At 41.8% G+C, this 16,153-nt stretch overlaps 1 protein-coding gene across 1 annotated transcript in view; it reads right to left on the reverse strand.

Annotated features, from left to right (window-relative positions):
* Positions 1-15,786, reverse strand: part of kcnab1b (potassium voltage-gated channel subfamily A regulatory beta subunit 1b) — a 36,536-nt gene extending 20,750 nt beyond the window's left edge. The window contains exons 1-3 of the mRNA XM_063461638.1: positions 15,249-15,786; positions 13,955-14,477; positions 3,707-3,750 (exon numbers count right to left, since the gene is read on the reverse strand). Coding sequence (XP_063317708.1) covers positions 3,707-3,750; positions 13,955-14,169 — 259 coding nt within the window. The 5' untranslated portion in view covers positions 14,170-14,477; positions 15,249-15,786. The remainder of the gene's footprint in view (positions 1-3,706; positions 3,751-13,954; positions 14,478-15,248) is intronic.
* Between the last annotated feature and the right edge of the window lie 367 nt (positions 15,787-16,153).

Below are 16,153 nucleotides of genomic sequence, written 5' to 3' on the forward strand. Positions count from 1 at the left end.
TTTGATTATCTGAAACATTTAAGTGTGACAAATCAAAATGGGGGCAAATACTTTTTCACAGCATTTAACATCAACATTTTGTTATTTATTAATATAAGTATAGATGTTGTATTAAGGCTGATGAACTGAGAACAATTCCCCAAACTTTATTTAAGCATAAAATTCTTGGTTTTGCTGACCTGAAGGAGATTCCTGAACTGTGAAAGTGGGAACAAAGGCTTCTTTTATACCAATGAAAACTGAATAATCCGCACCCTGCTTGTGAAATCCAGTATGCAATCTATTAAACATCTGTGGACTGCACTGATGTGCAGTAATCTTGTCTATACTGTAGACAGACACCCTTAGAGTCTCTGTCCTTCTTTAGTATAGGATGAAGACAGCTATTGTTAGAATTTATCTGTTGTCTCAGTTTTCTCTTGCCTGCTCCTGTCACATAAAGCTTGTCACTATCGCCCACTAATAAGAAATAATTGAAAAGCTGGTGTAAAATCTGTAGCCAACTGCGTCAGAAGTATAACACCAGGCTGGTGTCGGCTCAGCCTGATTTTTTTTAAACTGGCACTGACCAAAAAGAAAAAAAAATCAATTCAATTGTTATGTGCAGGTTAGTTTTAAAAACATAGCTACAAAACTAAGTTATTCAGACACTCCGTATTGAGACAAATAATAAATTATCAGTGCTCCTTTCTATAGAGGAAAGGTGATAAAATAAATGAATGTAATGTAAGAAATAATGCAGCTGAATCTGTAACCAGTGGTCTTTACTCAAGAAAGTAATGTATTACGCATGATTTGTTGTTTCTTTTTCCTTTTTAACGCATTACATACTTAATTACTCCCAGAAAAAGTAATTTATTACAGGATTTCGTACTTCATGTAGCCTTACCAGGTAACAGTGTTAACTTTGGACTAGAATCCGACAAACTTTTTTTTTTTTAAATATCTTTCTTGTAGTATTTAACACAAAATAGAAAATATAAAACATAGACATAGCTTCTGGGTTGAAATAAGGCCGATGTTCTGGGAATCCGTCCTACCTGACAAACCATCCTTCCCGTTGTTTCTGCGCATGCGCACAACACGAAATTAAGTGGCAAACCGTCCTACCTTTGTGAATACTAGCTAGAAAAATACTCTGAAGGGTTAAATTAAGTGGCAAACCATCCTACCTTTGTGAATGTGAGCAAGAAGCATACTTTAATGGCTAAAATTATGTGGCAAATCATCCTACCTTTGTTAATAAGAGCTAGAAACATACTCTGACGGGTGAAATTAAGTGCCAAACCATGCTACCTTTGTGAATGTTACCTATAAGCATACTTTAACAGGTAAAATGAAGTGGCAAACCATCCTGGCTTTAAGAATATAAGCTACAAGCATACTCTGATGGGCAACATTAAGTGGCAAACCGTCATACCTACTTCAATTTGTGCTGGAATTACTCTGTGACAGCAGAAATGTGCATAAACTACCTACGGTAGGACGTTTTGCCAAAGTAGGATGGTTTGTCAGAACACCGGTTTAGAAATACCTTAAACCTGCATTCTATCTGAAGGCCACCAGATGGCAATAGATCTTGTTGCAAAATTAGTTCTGGTCCTGTAGACGCAGATGCGAAACAGCTTTCTGTCTTGACCTTTGTAAACATTTTCCGTACAGTTTTTGGACTCAGTCTTTTTTGTAATCAAGATGGCAACGACATGAATGTACATGCTCACCCCTCAAAACGGGACTTCAGAAAGCAGTGGATGACATCACGGTAGCTACGTCTATCTTTTATACTACGCATGGTTCTTCGCTAGCTTTGTATTAGCATGCTGTCTGTGTAGATTAGCGCGTTGCTCTGTCAGCTAGCCACAGAGAGGAGTGAAGTTCTAACATTGAAAGAGGTGAAGTGAAGTGATTTTTTTATCTTTATTGGGGTTTTTTGCAGTTCTTCGATTCCTGGTGAGCTCTGCTATCACTCCCTTCCCTGTTCCACCCCAGTTGTTAACCATTCAACCCTCTTTGTAGGCAAATACCTCTGCAAAAAGACACAACCGCAGTACCATTTAGCTGACTTCATTAAGCATTAGCAGTAATAATGGAGTTGTTTCTATCCTGAATGCAGTTTGCATTTTAATCGTCATCCTCTTGTCCTTTTCTGAAATAAAAAAATAATAATAATAATGTTCATATCATCACTTCTCAGAAGTTCCCCTTTGTCCTCCTCCCTGCACACGAAAAAAGTCAGCTGATTGTAGTGCCGGAAGAAAAATTATTTTTCTTTCTATTCACCATTTGTGTAGATAATTGAAGAGCCATTGTAAACTAACAACATAATTATAACTGCAGTGTGACTACTATATTTAGCACGGTAATGCATTACATTTCTGCATAAAAATGTGATTAGCCCAAGACTGTCTGTATCCAACACATTAAGGAAAAACATTTTGTTGCCAAGAGTTTGAGGAGAGGGTTATTATCACCTGTGTCTTTTCAGTATAGTGAAGGTGTCACCAGCTATTGGTCAATGTAGCTTTGCATAAACACTGGAAAGAACATCTAAAAGGGGACTGAGCCCAGACCAGAAATGCTCTGTATACTTTAAATATTCTCCTTGTTTCCTGTTGTACTCACAGAGCCTATATAAAAGATTGATGTACTCTGGTACAGGACAGTGACGTCAATACTTAGACCTACAGTTAATCTAACAGCCAACAGCAGCCAAAACCCCTAGTTGCTGAAAAAGTGTGTACAATTGTATAGAAATCTATGAGAAAATGGCATTACTTCCCAACTGATCTATGACATCAGCCATAACTTTCCTGGCGAGTTTACATCTCAGTCATATGTCTTTGAATACAACACAAGCTGGCTAAGCTCAGCTCTTATATGAAGCCAGTGGTTGTGCTAAACTAAGATAACAGGCTCCTTAGATTCAGTGTCTAACCCTCCAGAGAGTGAATAAGTATATTTCCAAAACTTCCACTGATCCTAATAAAAAAGCTAAAATGACGTGTTTTCATCCTCATAGTGAAATTATATTATTTTGGTTCCTTTCCTCTGCAGAAAACTGGTGCAGCGAGGAATCAATGTTTTGCTCAAGGGCACTGCTGTGTAGCTCAGGCTTGCCGATATAAAGAAGGGAAACTAATTCCCTTTAGCTGATGAATGTTCATTCTCTTCACTACTCCTCCCTCCTGCTCGCTGTGGTGTGTTTTAATCTACAAGTAAAAAAATCACTATGATTAACTTAATCATTTACAGTTTGTCTGCTGGGCCTGGGCAGCACCGCTCCTTCGCTTTGTCCCCCTTTCAAGGAACTTGTCACACACACAATAAGCATTAACGCAAGAACACAGTCTTATCAAGATGAGTCAAAATCAGAGTATTTACCCTGTGGTGTGTGTTGGATATATGTGATAATTGAGCAACTTGTTTGCTGAAACCAGTGCTATTGATTAAATATTAACAGGAAAAATGCTCTGCAAACAGCTTTCTGTTGTCTCTCGTGACTTTCCGTACATATAAAAGATGCATGAGGTTTAGAAACGGGTGAAACTATATGAATGAATTAAATAAAAAGAAAGAAAAAATACCCGTCCCCTTCAGCTTAGCTCTTATGTTCTCTCTCTACACGCCGAGGCACACGGAGGTGCCGACTTGACACTTCGATTCATATGATTTTTATTATTTACTAATGCTAATTAGTTGTACTCACCGAGCCCCAGACAGGAGACACGCAGCCCAGATTTCCCCAGGTTCCTATGAAGAAATAACACGATTAAGAAAACTATTTATTTAGACTTAAAATGTCATCAGTCGAATGTGCCCCTGTAGTTCATGAACCAAAAATTTCTGCATAAACAAGGACAGAATCAGTGTGGCTTCCAAATCATGGCAAGAGGCTGAAATGAAATAACATGCAGCAATTAGGGCACTTAGAGTATAGCAGGAATTTGAGAATGCAGGGTTTGATAACAGCAGTGTGTGGTGTGTTATGCTGGATCAAGAGGAGATTCATCTAAACTGATAATCACCTTTATCTCAGGTGATCATGAATCATAATTGAGATTACAGTTGGAGGACAGTTGATTTATGTACTCAATACAGAGCTTCAGTTCTCTGAAGGAACAGGGAGGCCCTCAAGGACCGTGAAATATATTTCACTGATAAATAAAAAAAATATTGTTTTCACTGTGACGCTTTTTGACAAGTGTTGCTCTTTGCCTCTCCCCTCTAATTTGAAACGCAGTGTCTTCTTTTACGAGATTTCAGGGGGCACCTTAGTCCTCTAAGACCTCCGGCCTTTTATTTTTCTTTTCTTTTCTAGAAATGGAGGCGTCTTTGTTCGCTTTAAACCAGTGAAGCTGACATATCTGCATTCCCTTATGCGGCCTAATGTGACCCTTCTTTTGTCTTAAGTAATCTAGCACCTATGAACCTTGTACAGTTGTATGTGATCCAGTTATACACTCACCAGCCACTTCCTTAAGTTCACCTTCTCATCTGATAATTATTGATATTATCATATCAGCCAGTCATGGCGGCTCATTTAGGCATAGTCAATACAACCTGCTGAAGTTCAAACTGAGCAGAAATCTGATTTAAGACACTTGTTCGTGACTTAGTTCTGATCTGTTGAGATTTTCGCACACAACCATCTCTAGAGTTTACAGAGAATGGTCTGAAAGAGAGAAAATACCCAATAAGCAGAAGTTCTCCAGCTGAAAATGCATTAATGATCAGGTCTTAAGACAATGGCCAGACTCCTTTGAACTGATATGTATGCAAGGGTAGGTACGCAAAAGACCATCTCTGAATGCATGACACATTGAACAGAAGGGCTACAGCAGCAGAGGTTCTGACTCACTTCTGTCAGCTAAGAACAGGAAACAGAGGTGAGAGTTCTCATGGGCTCATCAAAACTAGACAACAGAAGATTAGAAAAACAGTGCCCGGTCTGATGAGTCTCAATTTCCGATGTGACATTCAGATGGTATTTGCTGTAAACAACATGAAAGCATGGATCCATCCTGCTTTCTATCAGCTGTTCAGGCTGCTGGTGGCACAGCGGTGTTGGGGACATTTTCTTGGCACACTTTGGACCCCTTTGTACAAACAGCCTCCCTGAGCATTGTTGCTAACCATATCCATCTCTTTATGACCACAGTGTACTCATCTTTTGATGGTTACTTCCAGCAGCATAGCACACCACAATATCTCAGACTGTTTTTTTAAAACTTGACAAGGAGTTTACTGTGCTCAGATGGCCTTAATCCAATAAGGCACCTTTAAGTTTTAGTAGAACTGGGGATTCATGTCATGGATGTGCAGCTGACAAATCTGCAGAAACTGTGTGACGCTATCATGTCAACATGGACCAAAATGTCAGAGGAATGTTTCCAGCACCTTGTTCCATCTACGCCACAAAGAATTAAGACAATTCTAAAGGCAGAAGCGGGTTCAACACAAAACTACCAAGGTGTATCTAATAAAGTTTCTCCTCGATAACAGTTCTATTACATCCAGCTGATTTCTAGCACTGTAATAAGGCACTTTCAACTCTCATTATCAGCATGGAAGATAAACTAAGACATCAGGCTTCTTACCACACTTCACTCGGAGTCTCAACTCAGCACTTCACATTTAGTTTTATAATCTGCACCACTTCAAGTCCAACTGTGAGGGGAACTCATGTGGTGCGAGCATTTAATTGCTTAACGCAGACGACGACTGCAAGAGCAGAATGTTCTCCGCCCCAGACGCCACAGGTGTCTCTGCACACTGTGATGGATGTACACTGCTGGTGAAAGAAAACTGTGACAAGGGGATTGAAAACCCTGCAAAGGGAAATTACATGAAGGTCGTGAAATTGAGTCATTGTCTTTTGACAGAATTATCAAGGGTACATACAGAAAAACCACTTTATTCTGAGAGGGGGGAAACAGAAAGTACCTCCAATTATGGTCTGGGGATTGTGCCTTCTGTTCTTTTTTTGCAGGCATTTACTCATTACAACAAATGAGGCTGTAAAAAATGCCAGCAGTCGTTTTCTTGTGCCTGACAACTAATGGCCTGTGCCTGTCTAGATGAAGGCGGGCTAATTCGAGCCTGCGCTGTCTAACTGCGCCCTTAGCCAATTCAATTAGGTGTCCAGCATGGCGAAGCATCAGTCATCGAGTCAGTAGTTCGACCCGGCTGCCAAGATCAAAGGGTAAAACATATAAATGAAAGTGTTTACATGTATACAAGACAATATGTGAATTCAGTGATGTATTGAGTAATTTATGTGCCAATAACTGCTTGACAGGAGACAACCAGGAGACAGATCTCACTGCTGTCACAAATCGTGGGATGCATTCTTATTTCTCATATGGTGGAGGAGTTTGGATATTGTATCCTCCATCTCTCTGATGTATTATGGAGTGGGATCTATGATCCATGAAAGTGTGGGGGAAGGGCTGGACTGTAGCTTAGAAGTGTGTTACTAACTCACTCTGTGTGTGTTCGGTCGGCCTGGGGAAAGGGTTGGGGGGGGCAATCGAGGACAAACCTCACTTGATGTTAAGGAATGTACATTGGCGCATTTATTGCCATTAATTTTGGCTAAAGTGTCAACCTAATGCTTGGACCTGCTTCAAATTGTGGCTACATCTGCCTTGGATCTTCGTTTATAATGTTTTCATGTTTGCAGTGAATCATTCGTGCATACTCTCCCCACTATAAACAAGCTGGCAGGCACATTCCATTCCCAAATAAAGCTGGCTGTCCTTGAACAAAACGCTAACTTCATATCTGGAGTTCCTCCACCAGCTCAATGTGAAACGTTTGCGTGCTACTTCGAATTCAAACAGTCCGCCTTAATCAGAAGGTAAAAAACCCCACAAACAAACAAACAAAAGAAAATAAAAACTGATGTTCAGCAGCTGGAGAAGCTGCCTTGCTACTGTTTTCTAGTTAGCAGTGTTGTGGTCAAGACGTCAGGAAGCAGCAGCAGCAGCAGCGCGCTGGAAAACACGGTTTATTAACCACACAACCTGCTACAGAGCAGAAATAGAACTGTCCATGCCTCAGATGTAGATGCCAGCACCTTCCAAAGAGCCTAATGACTCAGGAGATTTACAGCATGGCCTTTGCAAACTAAAAATAGACAATATACAGCTTTGTATTTTACATATAATCTAGTAGATGGTAACATAAACATGCAAAAGAGAGAGCAGCTTGTCTGAACACAAGTTGCACATAAACAAATTTGCGAGGCAGTGAGTGTGGCCCCTCATGCTTGATTGGTCCCCAAAAGAAGCCTTGAAGTAAAATGACAAATGAGTCATATGATGACGCCCCCTCAACACAAACCTGTCACCACTTATGAGCATCCGGTGAGCTCCTACTGTATGTAGCCCTTTCTATTCTTAGTAGATCTCTAGCCAAAGAAAAAATATATCAACATCTGTGTGATATATTATGCTTTTTATTGAGCTGAAGCATTTTGAGGAATGGCCTCCTACTGTAGAAGGGTGAAACACTCATTTGGTTCTCAAGTCACATACATTTTTTCTTAACAACATTGGATTGTTCAAATCAATAACTGTCAACAAACACTGTCAAGGTTTTGGGTAAATGGATAAACTTCCTCACTGGCAGGGGATTAATGCAGAATAAGCAAGCCCACGCGAGCCAACCTTGATGGGGGTTGATGGGGATTAGACAACACCCATTTCCACGGCTTCCACTGCTTTCTGTGCCATCTGTAAAATTCTGCACAGGGGAGAAAGTCGGGTCATATGCTGGATATATAAAAACCACACTCTGTGTGAACGGGACAACAAGGGAAATAAAATCATGCACTTTTTTGCTTGGGGCGAAAAGTGAATAGATTAAGTGTGGAGGGAAAAAAATGCAGCAAAGTTGCACGGAAGAAAAAGAAACGCTGATGAAGGTGATGAATGGAGATGATAAGGAGACGGGGAGCTACGAGGAGACAAAAAGAGACATGAGCAACAGACTCGAGCTTGCAGTTGCAAGTCCAAGCCCCGAGTCTAAGCAGATCAAACGCCCTCTACAGATAACGCATTCTATATGACACAGAATGGGAAATGGGAAATGACAGCCAGCTCCCTACAGGGGCTTGTGTGGTGTGTGTGCTCGTGTGTGAGTTTGCGATTGTGTGCGTAATAAAGAGGCCGGAGTCTGGACACGACTTCCTGCTTCGTTTTTTTCCAGCCGACAGTGTCGACATTGCATTGGTTCTTTCCGTTTTCCGTGCCGTGCAATCAGACTCATACAAACGTGATTTTAGAAGCCTGTTCTGTTACATTTGATTGTTATTCGTTAATTTAAACGCCTCTCAAGTGACTGATGGGTAGAGGATCTCACACAAAGTAGCTATTTTAGGAAGGGGCACATGACTGAAGCTGTTGACCCTGTATTGAAAAACATGTGGGCAGATCTGAAGTGGTTGATTCAGTATGGTGTGGATTTTAGAGAGTTAGGCAACATGGGAATTATATCTGCATGATAACTAGAAAAACCTGGCTGCCTGTGGTTTCAATACAGCACATGCTGCATGCAAGCTTTCTTTCCTTTGCTTAAATTTTAACGTAGACGTGTAAATATTTTGATCTCAAAGCATTTTGTGAGATTAATAGGTGGGTTTTTTTGGGCGAGAGTGAAGATGTGCTCGGCTCTGCCAGCGAGCATTGCTGCAGTGTGCACGTGCTGCATTTAGACACATGCAGCAGTGCTTTCTTTCTGTTTTTGCTTCCCCTTTGTGATTACAGAGGCTATTAAGGAGAAAAGGATAATTTTGTTTTCATTGCAAGGCAACACTTTAATAAAATCACTGTGCTTACAGAAAGCCATCTCGGCTGTGACCTTTAATTAAAATGCAGCGAGTCCCTGCAAACTCCCTAGCTTTTTTAACTGAGAGACTGTGTGGTACTTATTCTCGGGGGCTTGTTTGGTCTTTGGGCAGAGTGGAGCTCCATGCTACAGGGCTCCTGTTGTGCAACACCCTGGCTCACATTATTAAATCTACACATCATTTCAAAACGGCTGAGACAAGCACTGGAGTAAGTGGTGTTGCAACATCAAGTTTTTGTTTTTGCTGAAGGTCGATGAAGACTTTTGATTTGTGGCGAAAAACAACAAGTCGGAGAGTGAAAACAAACTGCCAAGTGCAAAAGCAGCACGATCGGCTGCGTGAGTGCAGACGTGTGTGAAGACATGGAAGGCGCAAACGCACCTGCGCACATCACGCACAGATCATCAAGGTTCACGGTCGTATGCACACAGGAGGTAACAAAGCAAGCAAGGGTATTTGGTGGATCTGTAATGACAGAAAACTGCACTTTATGCTCCAACAACTTGTGGTAAAAATGCAGGAAATTTTGCATAGAGATATTATTTGTGAATACATTGTTGTTGTTAAGTTTTGTAAAAATTTCAGTCATTTTGTTGTGGATATGTGTTTTCTTTCAAGTGTTGATGTGGTTAGGAACAAGGTAAAGATTTAGCTATCAATGGGCTCCAGCAGTAAGTGTCAAAACTCGAGAAAGAAAGAATCCTGTGCATATCTGGCTACTTTTTCCACTGCAGTTTTCGAATTTATCAATCAGAGAATAACGATCATTATCTCTGTATAAGAAATAACAATCATAGCATCACTATAAGGGCTCAGAAATATTAGCAAATTTCTAGATGGATGTGAAGGAATGTACAAAGAAGTGGAAAAATTTGAGGGAAAAATATATTTGTCTTTGACAAAAACTGATCATAACAAAGAGCAGGAGGGAAAAAAGTTTATTAGGCTCTGTTGGCTAGCACAGCATGCAACACATCAGGGCATGACCACAGGGTAATTAACCTTTAAAGCCTGAACTGTGAATTAAATTGTGAAAAAATTCTGTTTTGTTTTTTTAAATGAGTGTTTGTTGAACCTTCTGACAAATTAAAAAAGAATGAAATTAAGTATTGATATGCCAATATGAGTTTTAATTTTTGATATTTGCTATATCCCATATACCTGCACAAATGTCGGCAACAACGTCAGGCACTTATGTCGATTACGTAGACTCTACAGAGCCTCATACAGAAGTCTAAATCATACATGCAGTCTTCAGCCCCAGATTCACACAGGTGACCTCAATAGCTCTCATGATAGTGGGGTGAGGCTATGTATTGGCCCCCATGCTGTTAATGACAAACGCCTTTTTTCACACTTTGGGTCATGTGATGACTCACGTGATTAATAGGAGGACCACCTCCAAAGGGATGGTTCTACTAGGGGCAAAAACCTTGCGCTCTACTTCAGTTGTTTTAGAACTGAAGAAGCCTCTTGGATGAGTCCAGTTCCCTCCTTCCAAGCACTCGAGATCTTGTACTCACATTAATATACTGCTTTTCTAGTTGTACCGACCATTCAAACCTCTTTACTACAAATTACATATTAACAGTGCATTCACAGCACTTTATTCTATAAACTTAAAACACTCAATTTACCTATTATCTGTGGCCAGTTGAGAACCGCCAGTTAACCTAACCTGCATGTCTATGGACTGTGGGAGTGAGCCGGAGCACTTGGAAGAACCACATGCAGTCATAAGTATCCATACACTTTGCCTGTAGACCATTAACAGGGGTTTCTTGCTTAATCTGGAATGTCCTTGACTGAGCAGATTGAAATATGGCAACAAGACAGCCCCTGCTGGCTCTGTGACTACAAAATAAAATATGAGCCATCACAGATTTTTAAGCTTCACCCTGATACGACCTGAACAAACGACGTCCATACTCCTTAGATGTTAATGATTAAGGTGCCCCTGGAGAAATGGTACCTTTTAACAAACCTAATTTAACCCTATTTGTTTTTTCTGTAAGGTCTGATCGCCTGTCGGCTTATTGAATCGAGGGCCTCAAAAGGCTCGAGGCACACTAGACGCACCCATGACGGAAAGAATCAGAATCACTCAGAGTTTGCTTCACTCGGACAAATGGGAAGAAACTCTCTTACAGTTTCCTTCCAAATTTTTCATTCCCTCATGTGAGAGTGCAACAAAAACAAAGCGAGAGTACCTTAAAATGACCAGTATGAACCACATTTTCTGGCTATTCTGTGTGCACAAGAAAAAAACAACAAAAAAACCTTCTTTTGTACGGCCGCCTCGTGCATTACTCACGCCGTCAACACGCAGATGTATGCACAGCACAGGAGGCCTCTCTCTCTGCTGCCCGCTGATAAGCTTGCATCCAAAGAAACCAACAGAAGGGTTTTTTTTTTTTTGCATGCCCATCTGCAGCGCAGCTCCGAACCAACCAAGCGGAACCTTCCCCAAACCTCCTGAACTGTCAAAAGGCCTCGCTGCCTAATGACCGTTATGTACTACAATCCCAGCAACCAGGGGCTCCCTACCAGCGACCAGATATAATGTGCACAACTTGTGAAGCTGACAACGACGTCACATTTTGTTACATCCCCAAATTTTTGGCCAGCTTTATATGCTTTTTGTGGCTTTGCGTATTATTTTAAGAGGAGGAAGAGATTAGGCAGCACTGAAAGGTTGCAACCAGGGACCCTACAATTAGAACTTCACTATATTTGGATTACCATAACAACTAAAATGCTGGGGGTGGTGGTATTATTAGTTTATGCCTGCTTGCTCTGTGCACTACTTCTCCTGCTTTCACTTGCTATACGCCTTCAGATGTTCCCAGTGTGGAGACTCAATGGCATCAAATGCCCATACACTCAAGGATATATAATGCAATGCGTGAACGCATACACCCACAATTGCACAAAGTCTCAGTGTGATTTGTTATCACACAGAGAAAAACTTCAAAGAATTTGTTGTACACAGATTTAGTACTTGGACTTGGCTTCACTTCAAGAGAAAGAGATTCCCTGTCAGATGGCGTCCGAAGCAATACGAGTTTCTAACTGAACAGCTTTGGGTCGAATGTTTGGAAGGAGAAAGGCAGCCTGAAAGATGGAGGAGCAGAAAATATCAGACAAACAGGGAGCAAAGAGGGGACGTGACTGATAAGAGTTTTCATCCAATATTTGTTTCTCTGTGGTGAAAACAGGGGATTTGCTGAGGGCTTGGAGCAAGCTTTACTATGAAAGCCCTCCAGCTGTTTTCACAAAAAGCTACAGTAATAATCAGATTTTGAGAACTTTGAAAAGTGCGGCACAATTTCAAAATCGATTTACCTGCATAATAGGGGGGGAAGTAAATAAATAAATAAAAATTATGTAAACGGGGAACCCAGTTCTCACAATGAAGACTTGTTTAGCACCGAGAGCAGATTGAAGATGTCCATTTCAATGTTGTTATGGAAACGAGATGAGATTGTATGACAAGCAGACACTTATCACAGTTAGCTGCTCAGCAGCCAATCTGCCCAGATTCTGCTAATTGCCTCTTTTTCTCTGAACTGACCTGCGTGCCCTAATTTTCTCTTTTTCATTCAGCCTCTAAATTCTTCTTCATTCTAAGTCTTTTTGTTTTTCCTTTCTTTCTTTTCTTTCACCATCCTCTCTGTCTCTCTTGATCTCGACACTGCGAACGGTGATGTCACCCTCTCCAGCGAGTTAACGGTGTGAGGTGAAAGCTACGATTTTGCTTCCGTGGTCTGGGTTAAGAGCCCACTTGCTGAGATAAGAGCGCATTGTTTACTTGGCCCAGCCTTGTTACAACTCCCACACAGACGCACATGGAGAGCTCTACCGCCCGTCACTGCTCAGCTACTGTCACACTTTCCAGAATGTACTGTAAGGTTGTGGCCACTTATTGAGAGCTCCGCGTGGCATTGACAAAGTATTAAAGCCAGACTTTAATTACAAAAACTGGATGTGATTTAGATGCACTGAATAGTCTGTTTATCTGGCTATACCGAGTGCACTTTACCATAATGCCAGACACCTATTTTAGAATATTTTCATGCACATTAGTTTGGCTTTTGCTACTCCCACTACTATCAGTACTGCTTCTTTTTATACTAGAGGCCTCATACTCCAATTTATCGTGATGTATCTCATTGCGTTTCTTTTTTTACGGCAGAAATTCTTGTGCACAAGTGCCTGCAACTTCATAACAGTGCTACAATTAGGACCCCTGTTTTTGTTCCCATTTCTCTGCGCCAAGATCACTGGTGTGATGATTTGCATCCTGGTTATGTTCTTACGAATCATCTAATTTTCATTATATTAGTATGGTGATGTCTTTGTGTCAGCAGGGTTTTCTGTGCATAGTTTTTAGTCGTCTCATTATATGATGATAATAAGTAATAATTCCTCGGAATGTGTCCCCTATATGGGCACCAGCAATGAACGTTAGCATTTGAGCTGTTCCAGAAAGAGGTCAAATCCGGTCAGCGTTTAAAATCAACGTTCTAAAAATATGCTTTTAATATAACGTTCAAGTCTGACTAAAGGTCTTAATCTTAAAGCGTTTTTATCAGTCACTGCCACATTAAACCGTCTTCTCTCTTCCTCTCTCACTCTTTTCAAATTACACTTGCAGCCACTTAAATTCACATGTTCACGTCTGGAGCTCAAAGCAAAGCCAACAGCATAAACTGTCCCAGATCGTAGATTGCTGCGCTAATAACTGTGGAATTAAGGATGCCAATAAATTTGCATACTTGGAAAAAAAAACATGTCTGTACTTTTCTTTCTTTCTTGACACACACACACACACACACGCACACACACACACAACATCCCACTCATCACCTGTCACTGCTCACATATCTTCATTTTTTCCCGTTTTCTCTTTTTTCCACCTCATCATCTTGTGTTTTCTTTCAAATTCATTTCTTTTTCCTCACAATGAAAATTGTGAGAGCTTTTCACACCACACACTGGGAAACTGGGAAAAGAGGGGAGTAAACTAACTATAAGCAGAGCTCCTCTTTCTTCCTCACTCTCTTCTCTTCACACAGCCTCCATCCCCTCAAGTTTACGTACCGGTACTTCATGCCGGTGAGCTTGGCCGTCGACTCCTTGAGGCTGTGGTGGTAGCGGTGGGTGAAGGACCCCAGGCTGCGAGCTATTAGGGCCACTGTGCGGAACCGGGCACGTGCCTGGCTGGCTGTGTTGGGGCTCGTGGCGTTCTGCTTGCTGTGCTCGCCATTTCGAGGGGCCTTGAGCCCGTGATCTGTACATGCAAAGGACACCTGCATGGCTCGAGGCAAAGGCCACTAGAGCTGCTCTGTTTTAGTCCTTAAAGTGCTTAAGAGTCTTTTTTTTATTTCTAGTCTGCAGAACTAAACTTATGTGAAGTTGAAAATCAAAGGTCCGTGCCAATTCCGGCCGCTGATTCTCATATGGAGATGGCAGTAGGAAGTGATGCACGGCTTTATTCCATCTCTTTTGAGAGAATTTACTCAAAGTTATGCTATGTGAAGCTCAGGCATATCAGCGGCGGTCCCGGTCAGTGTGTGTGTGTGTGTGTGTGAGGCGCTGAGATCCTGAGCTGGTCTGGCTCCACCTGAAAAGATGGGAGAGGATGGAGATGGAGGGAGAAGGATGAAGAACAAGGACTTGAATGAGTTGCTTGTAGAGCTGTCTATTTAAGATGAGCACTTGACTAAAGGAGAAAAAATATATACTGCTAAAATCAGAAAAAAGAATGATCTGACAAAAAAACCTGTGAGACCTCTTTGTAATTTCTTCTTGTGCTGCTTTCTCCAGTTTAACGCCTCCTCCTCACATGTCTGAGCTGCTTTGTCATGGCGAGGCAAAGAATGAGCACAAGTTTTTTTCTTACATTTCTGTCACATTTTTTTCTTTCTCTCTGCGATGTTCCCTCATCTCTCTGTCTATATCTTCCATTCCACCTCAACTTTTGGCTCTTCTTTTCTGGTTACTCAGCCTTTAACCCTTTATTTTTAAATTTTTAAATTTATGTTTTTGTTAGTGTGCTCAAGGTTTTGTCAGGCGACCAGGACTTGTGGGTGTCTCTGGAGTCCACCTTGCCCTCCAATCATAGCTAAGCCTTTTAGTCAAACACCTGGAGTGAGGAGAGTAACACTGCACCACCACATCGGGCGCTCAGCAACACACACACAGACACACAGACACACACACACACACGCATGCTCACAGACAGTGTCTCACTCCTGTCACACATCTTAAAAATAAGGTCATGCTTTCACAGAAACGCAAATGCTCGCGAATAAATGCTGCTGCACATGCACAAGCATTTCTGGCATTTGCTTCCACACGCGAACCAAATCTTCATTTACACAAGTGCTCTTACACGCAGCGAGTTGCCGGCGCTCTGTGAAAAACAAGGACGGAGCCGGATGAGAGTCTTGATTGATGCTCCTTCTCCTGGAACTTTGAGAGCGATCAAGCGCTGTTACGTGCTGAGCAGGGGTCCCAGAAAGATCTGCATCCCAGCTGAAGCGGCATTTCCCACAGATGTCCTCAGACCCGGCAAACAGCCTTGTCCCGTCTCCAAAGTCCTCGAGCAAGTAGCAGAGCTTTTATGGTCCCCGGCTTTGCAGCAAGTGGACTCTGTGTGATAAAGGGACCCTGGAACAGCAATGGACGAGCAGAGAGGAGGAGGAGGAGGAGGAGAAAGGAGGATGCATGGTTTCTCACTTCAGGGAGAAGAGGACAGATGCAGTGAGGAGGCGAGGAGCAGCGCGTGATTAGAGTAGAGAGAGTGAGCCAGTAACTGAATGAGGAAGAGAGACTGTGTGTATAGGCTCCTGGCTCTCACTGACTGGCTCAGAACTGCAGTGTTTTTCACTATGGCGCCACACAATCGGAGAGAGAGAGGGAGAGAGAGAGGACGAGAGAGAGAGAAAGGTAGATTCTGAATGGGAATCAAGAAGACTGAGTTGCTGCGACTTTAATTAGTTGAAGAAAATCCACTTTAGGGTGAATGATAGATACAACAGGCACGCTTTGCTTAACTGTGCATGTCTAGTAAAACATTTCACTTGCTTCCCTCGCTGTCTTATGTTTGCCGTTGCAGTGCATGCCCCGCTTTTGATCATACATACGCACTCACTTCCACTCTACGACCTGCAAGCATATCACAAATTTCGAGCTATGCCAGAGAGTCTAGTGAGAGTCAAATGAAGCATACACCATGTGTTCAAGCGGTGCAGTGTCTTACTTTCTTCCCTCGCTGAGCACTAATGTAACAATGCA

The sequence above is a fragment of the Pelmatolapia mariae genome, linkage group LG18 (assembly GCF_036321145.2).
Source record: "Pelmatolapia mariae isolate MD_Pm_ZW linkage group LG18, Pm_UMD_F_2, whole genome shotgun sequence".
Taxonomy (NCBI): Eukaryota; Metazoa; Chordata; class Actinopteri; order Cichliformes; family Cichlidae; genus Pelmatolapia; species Pelmatolapia mariae.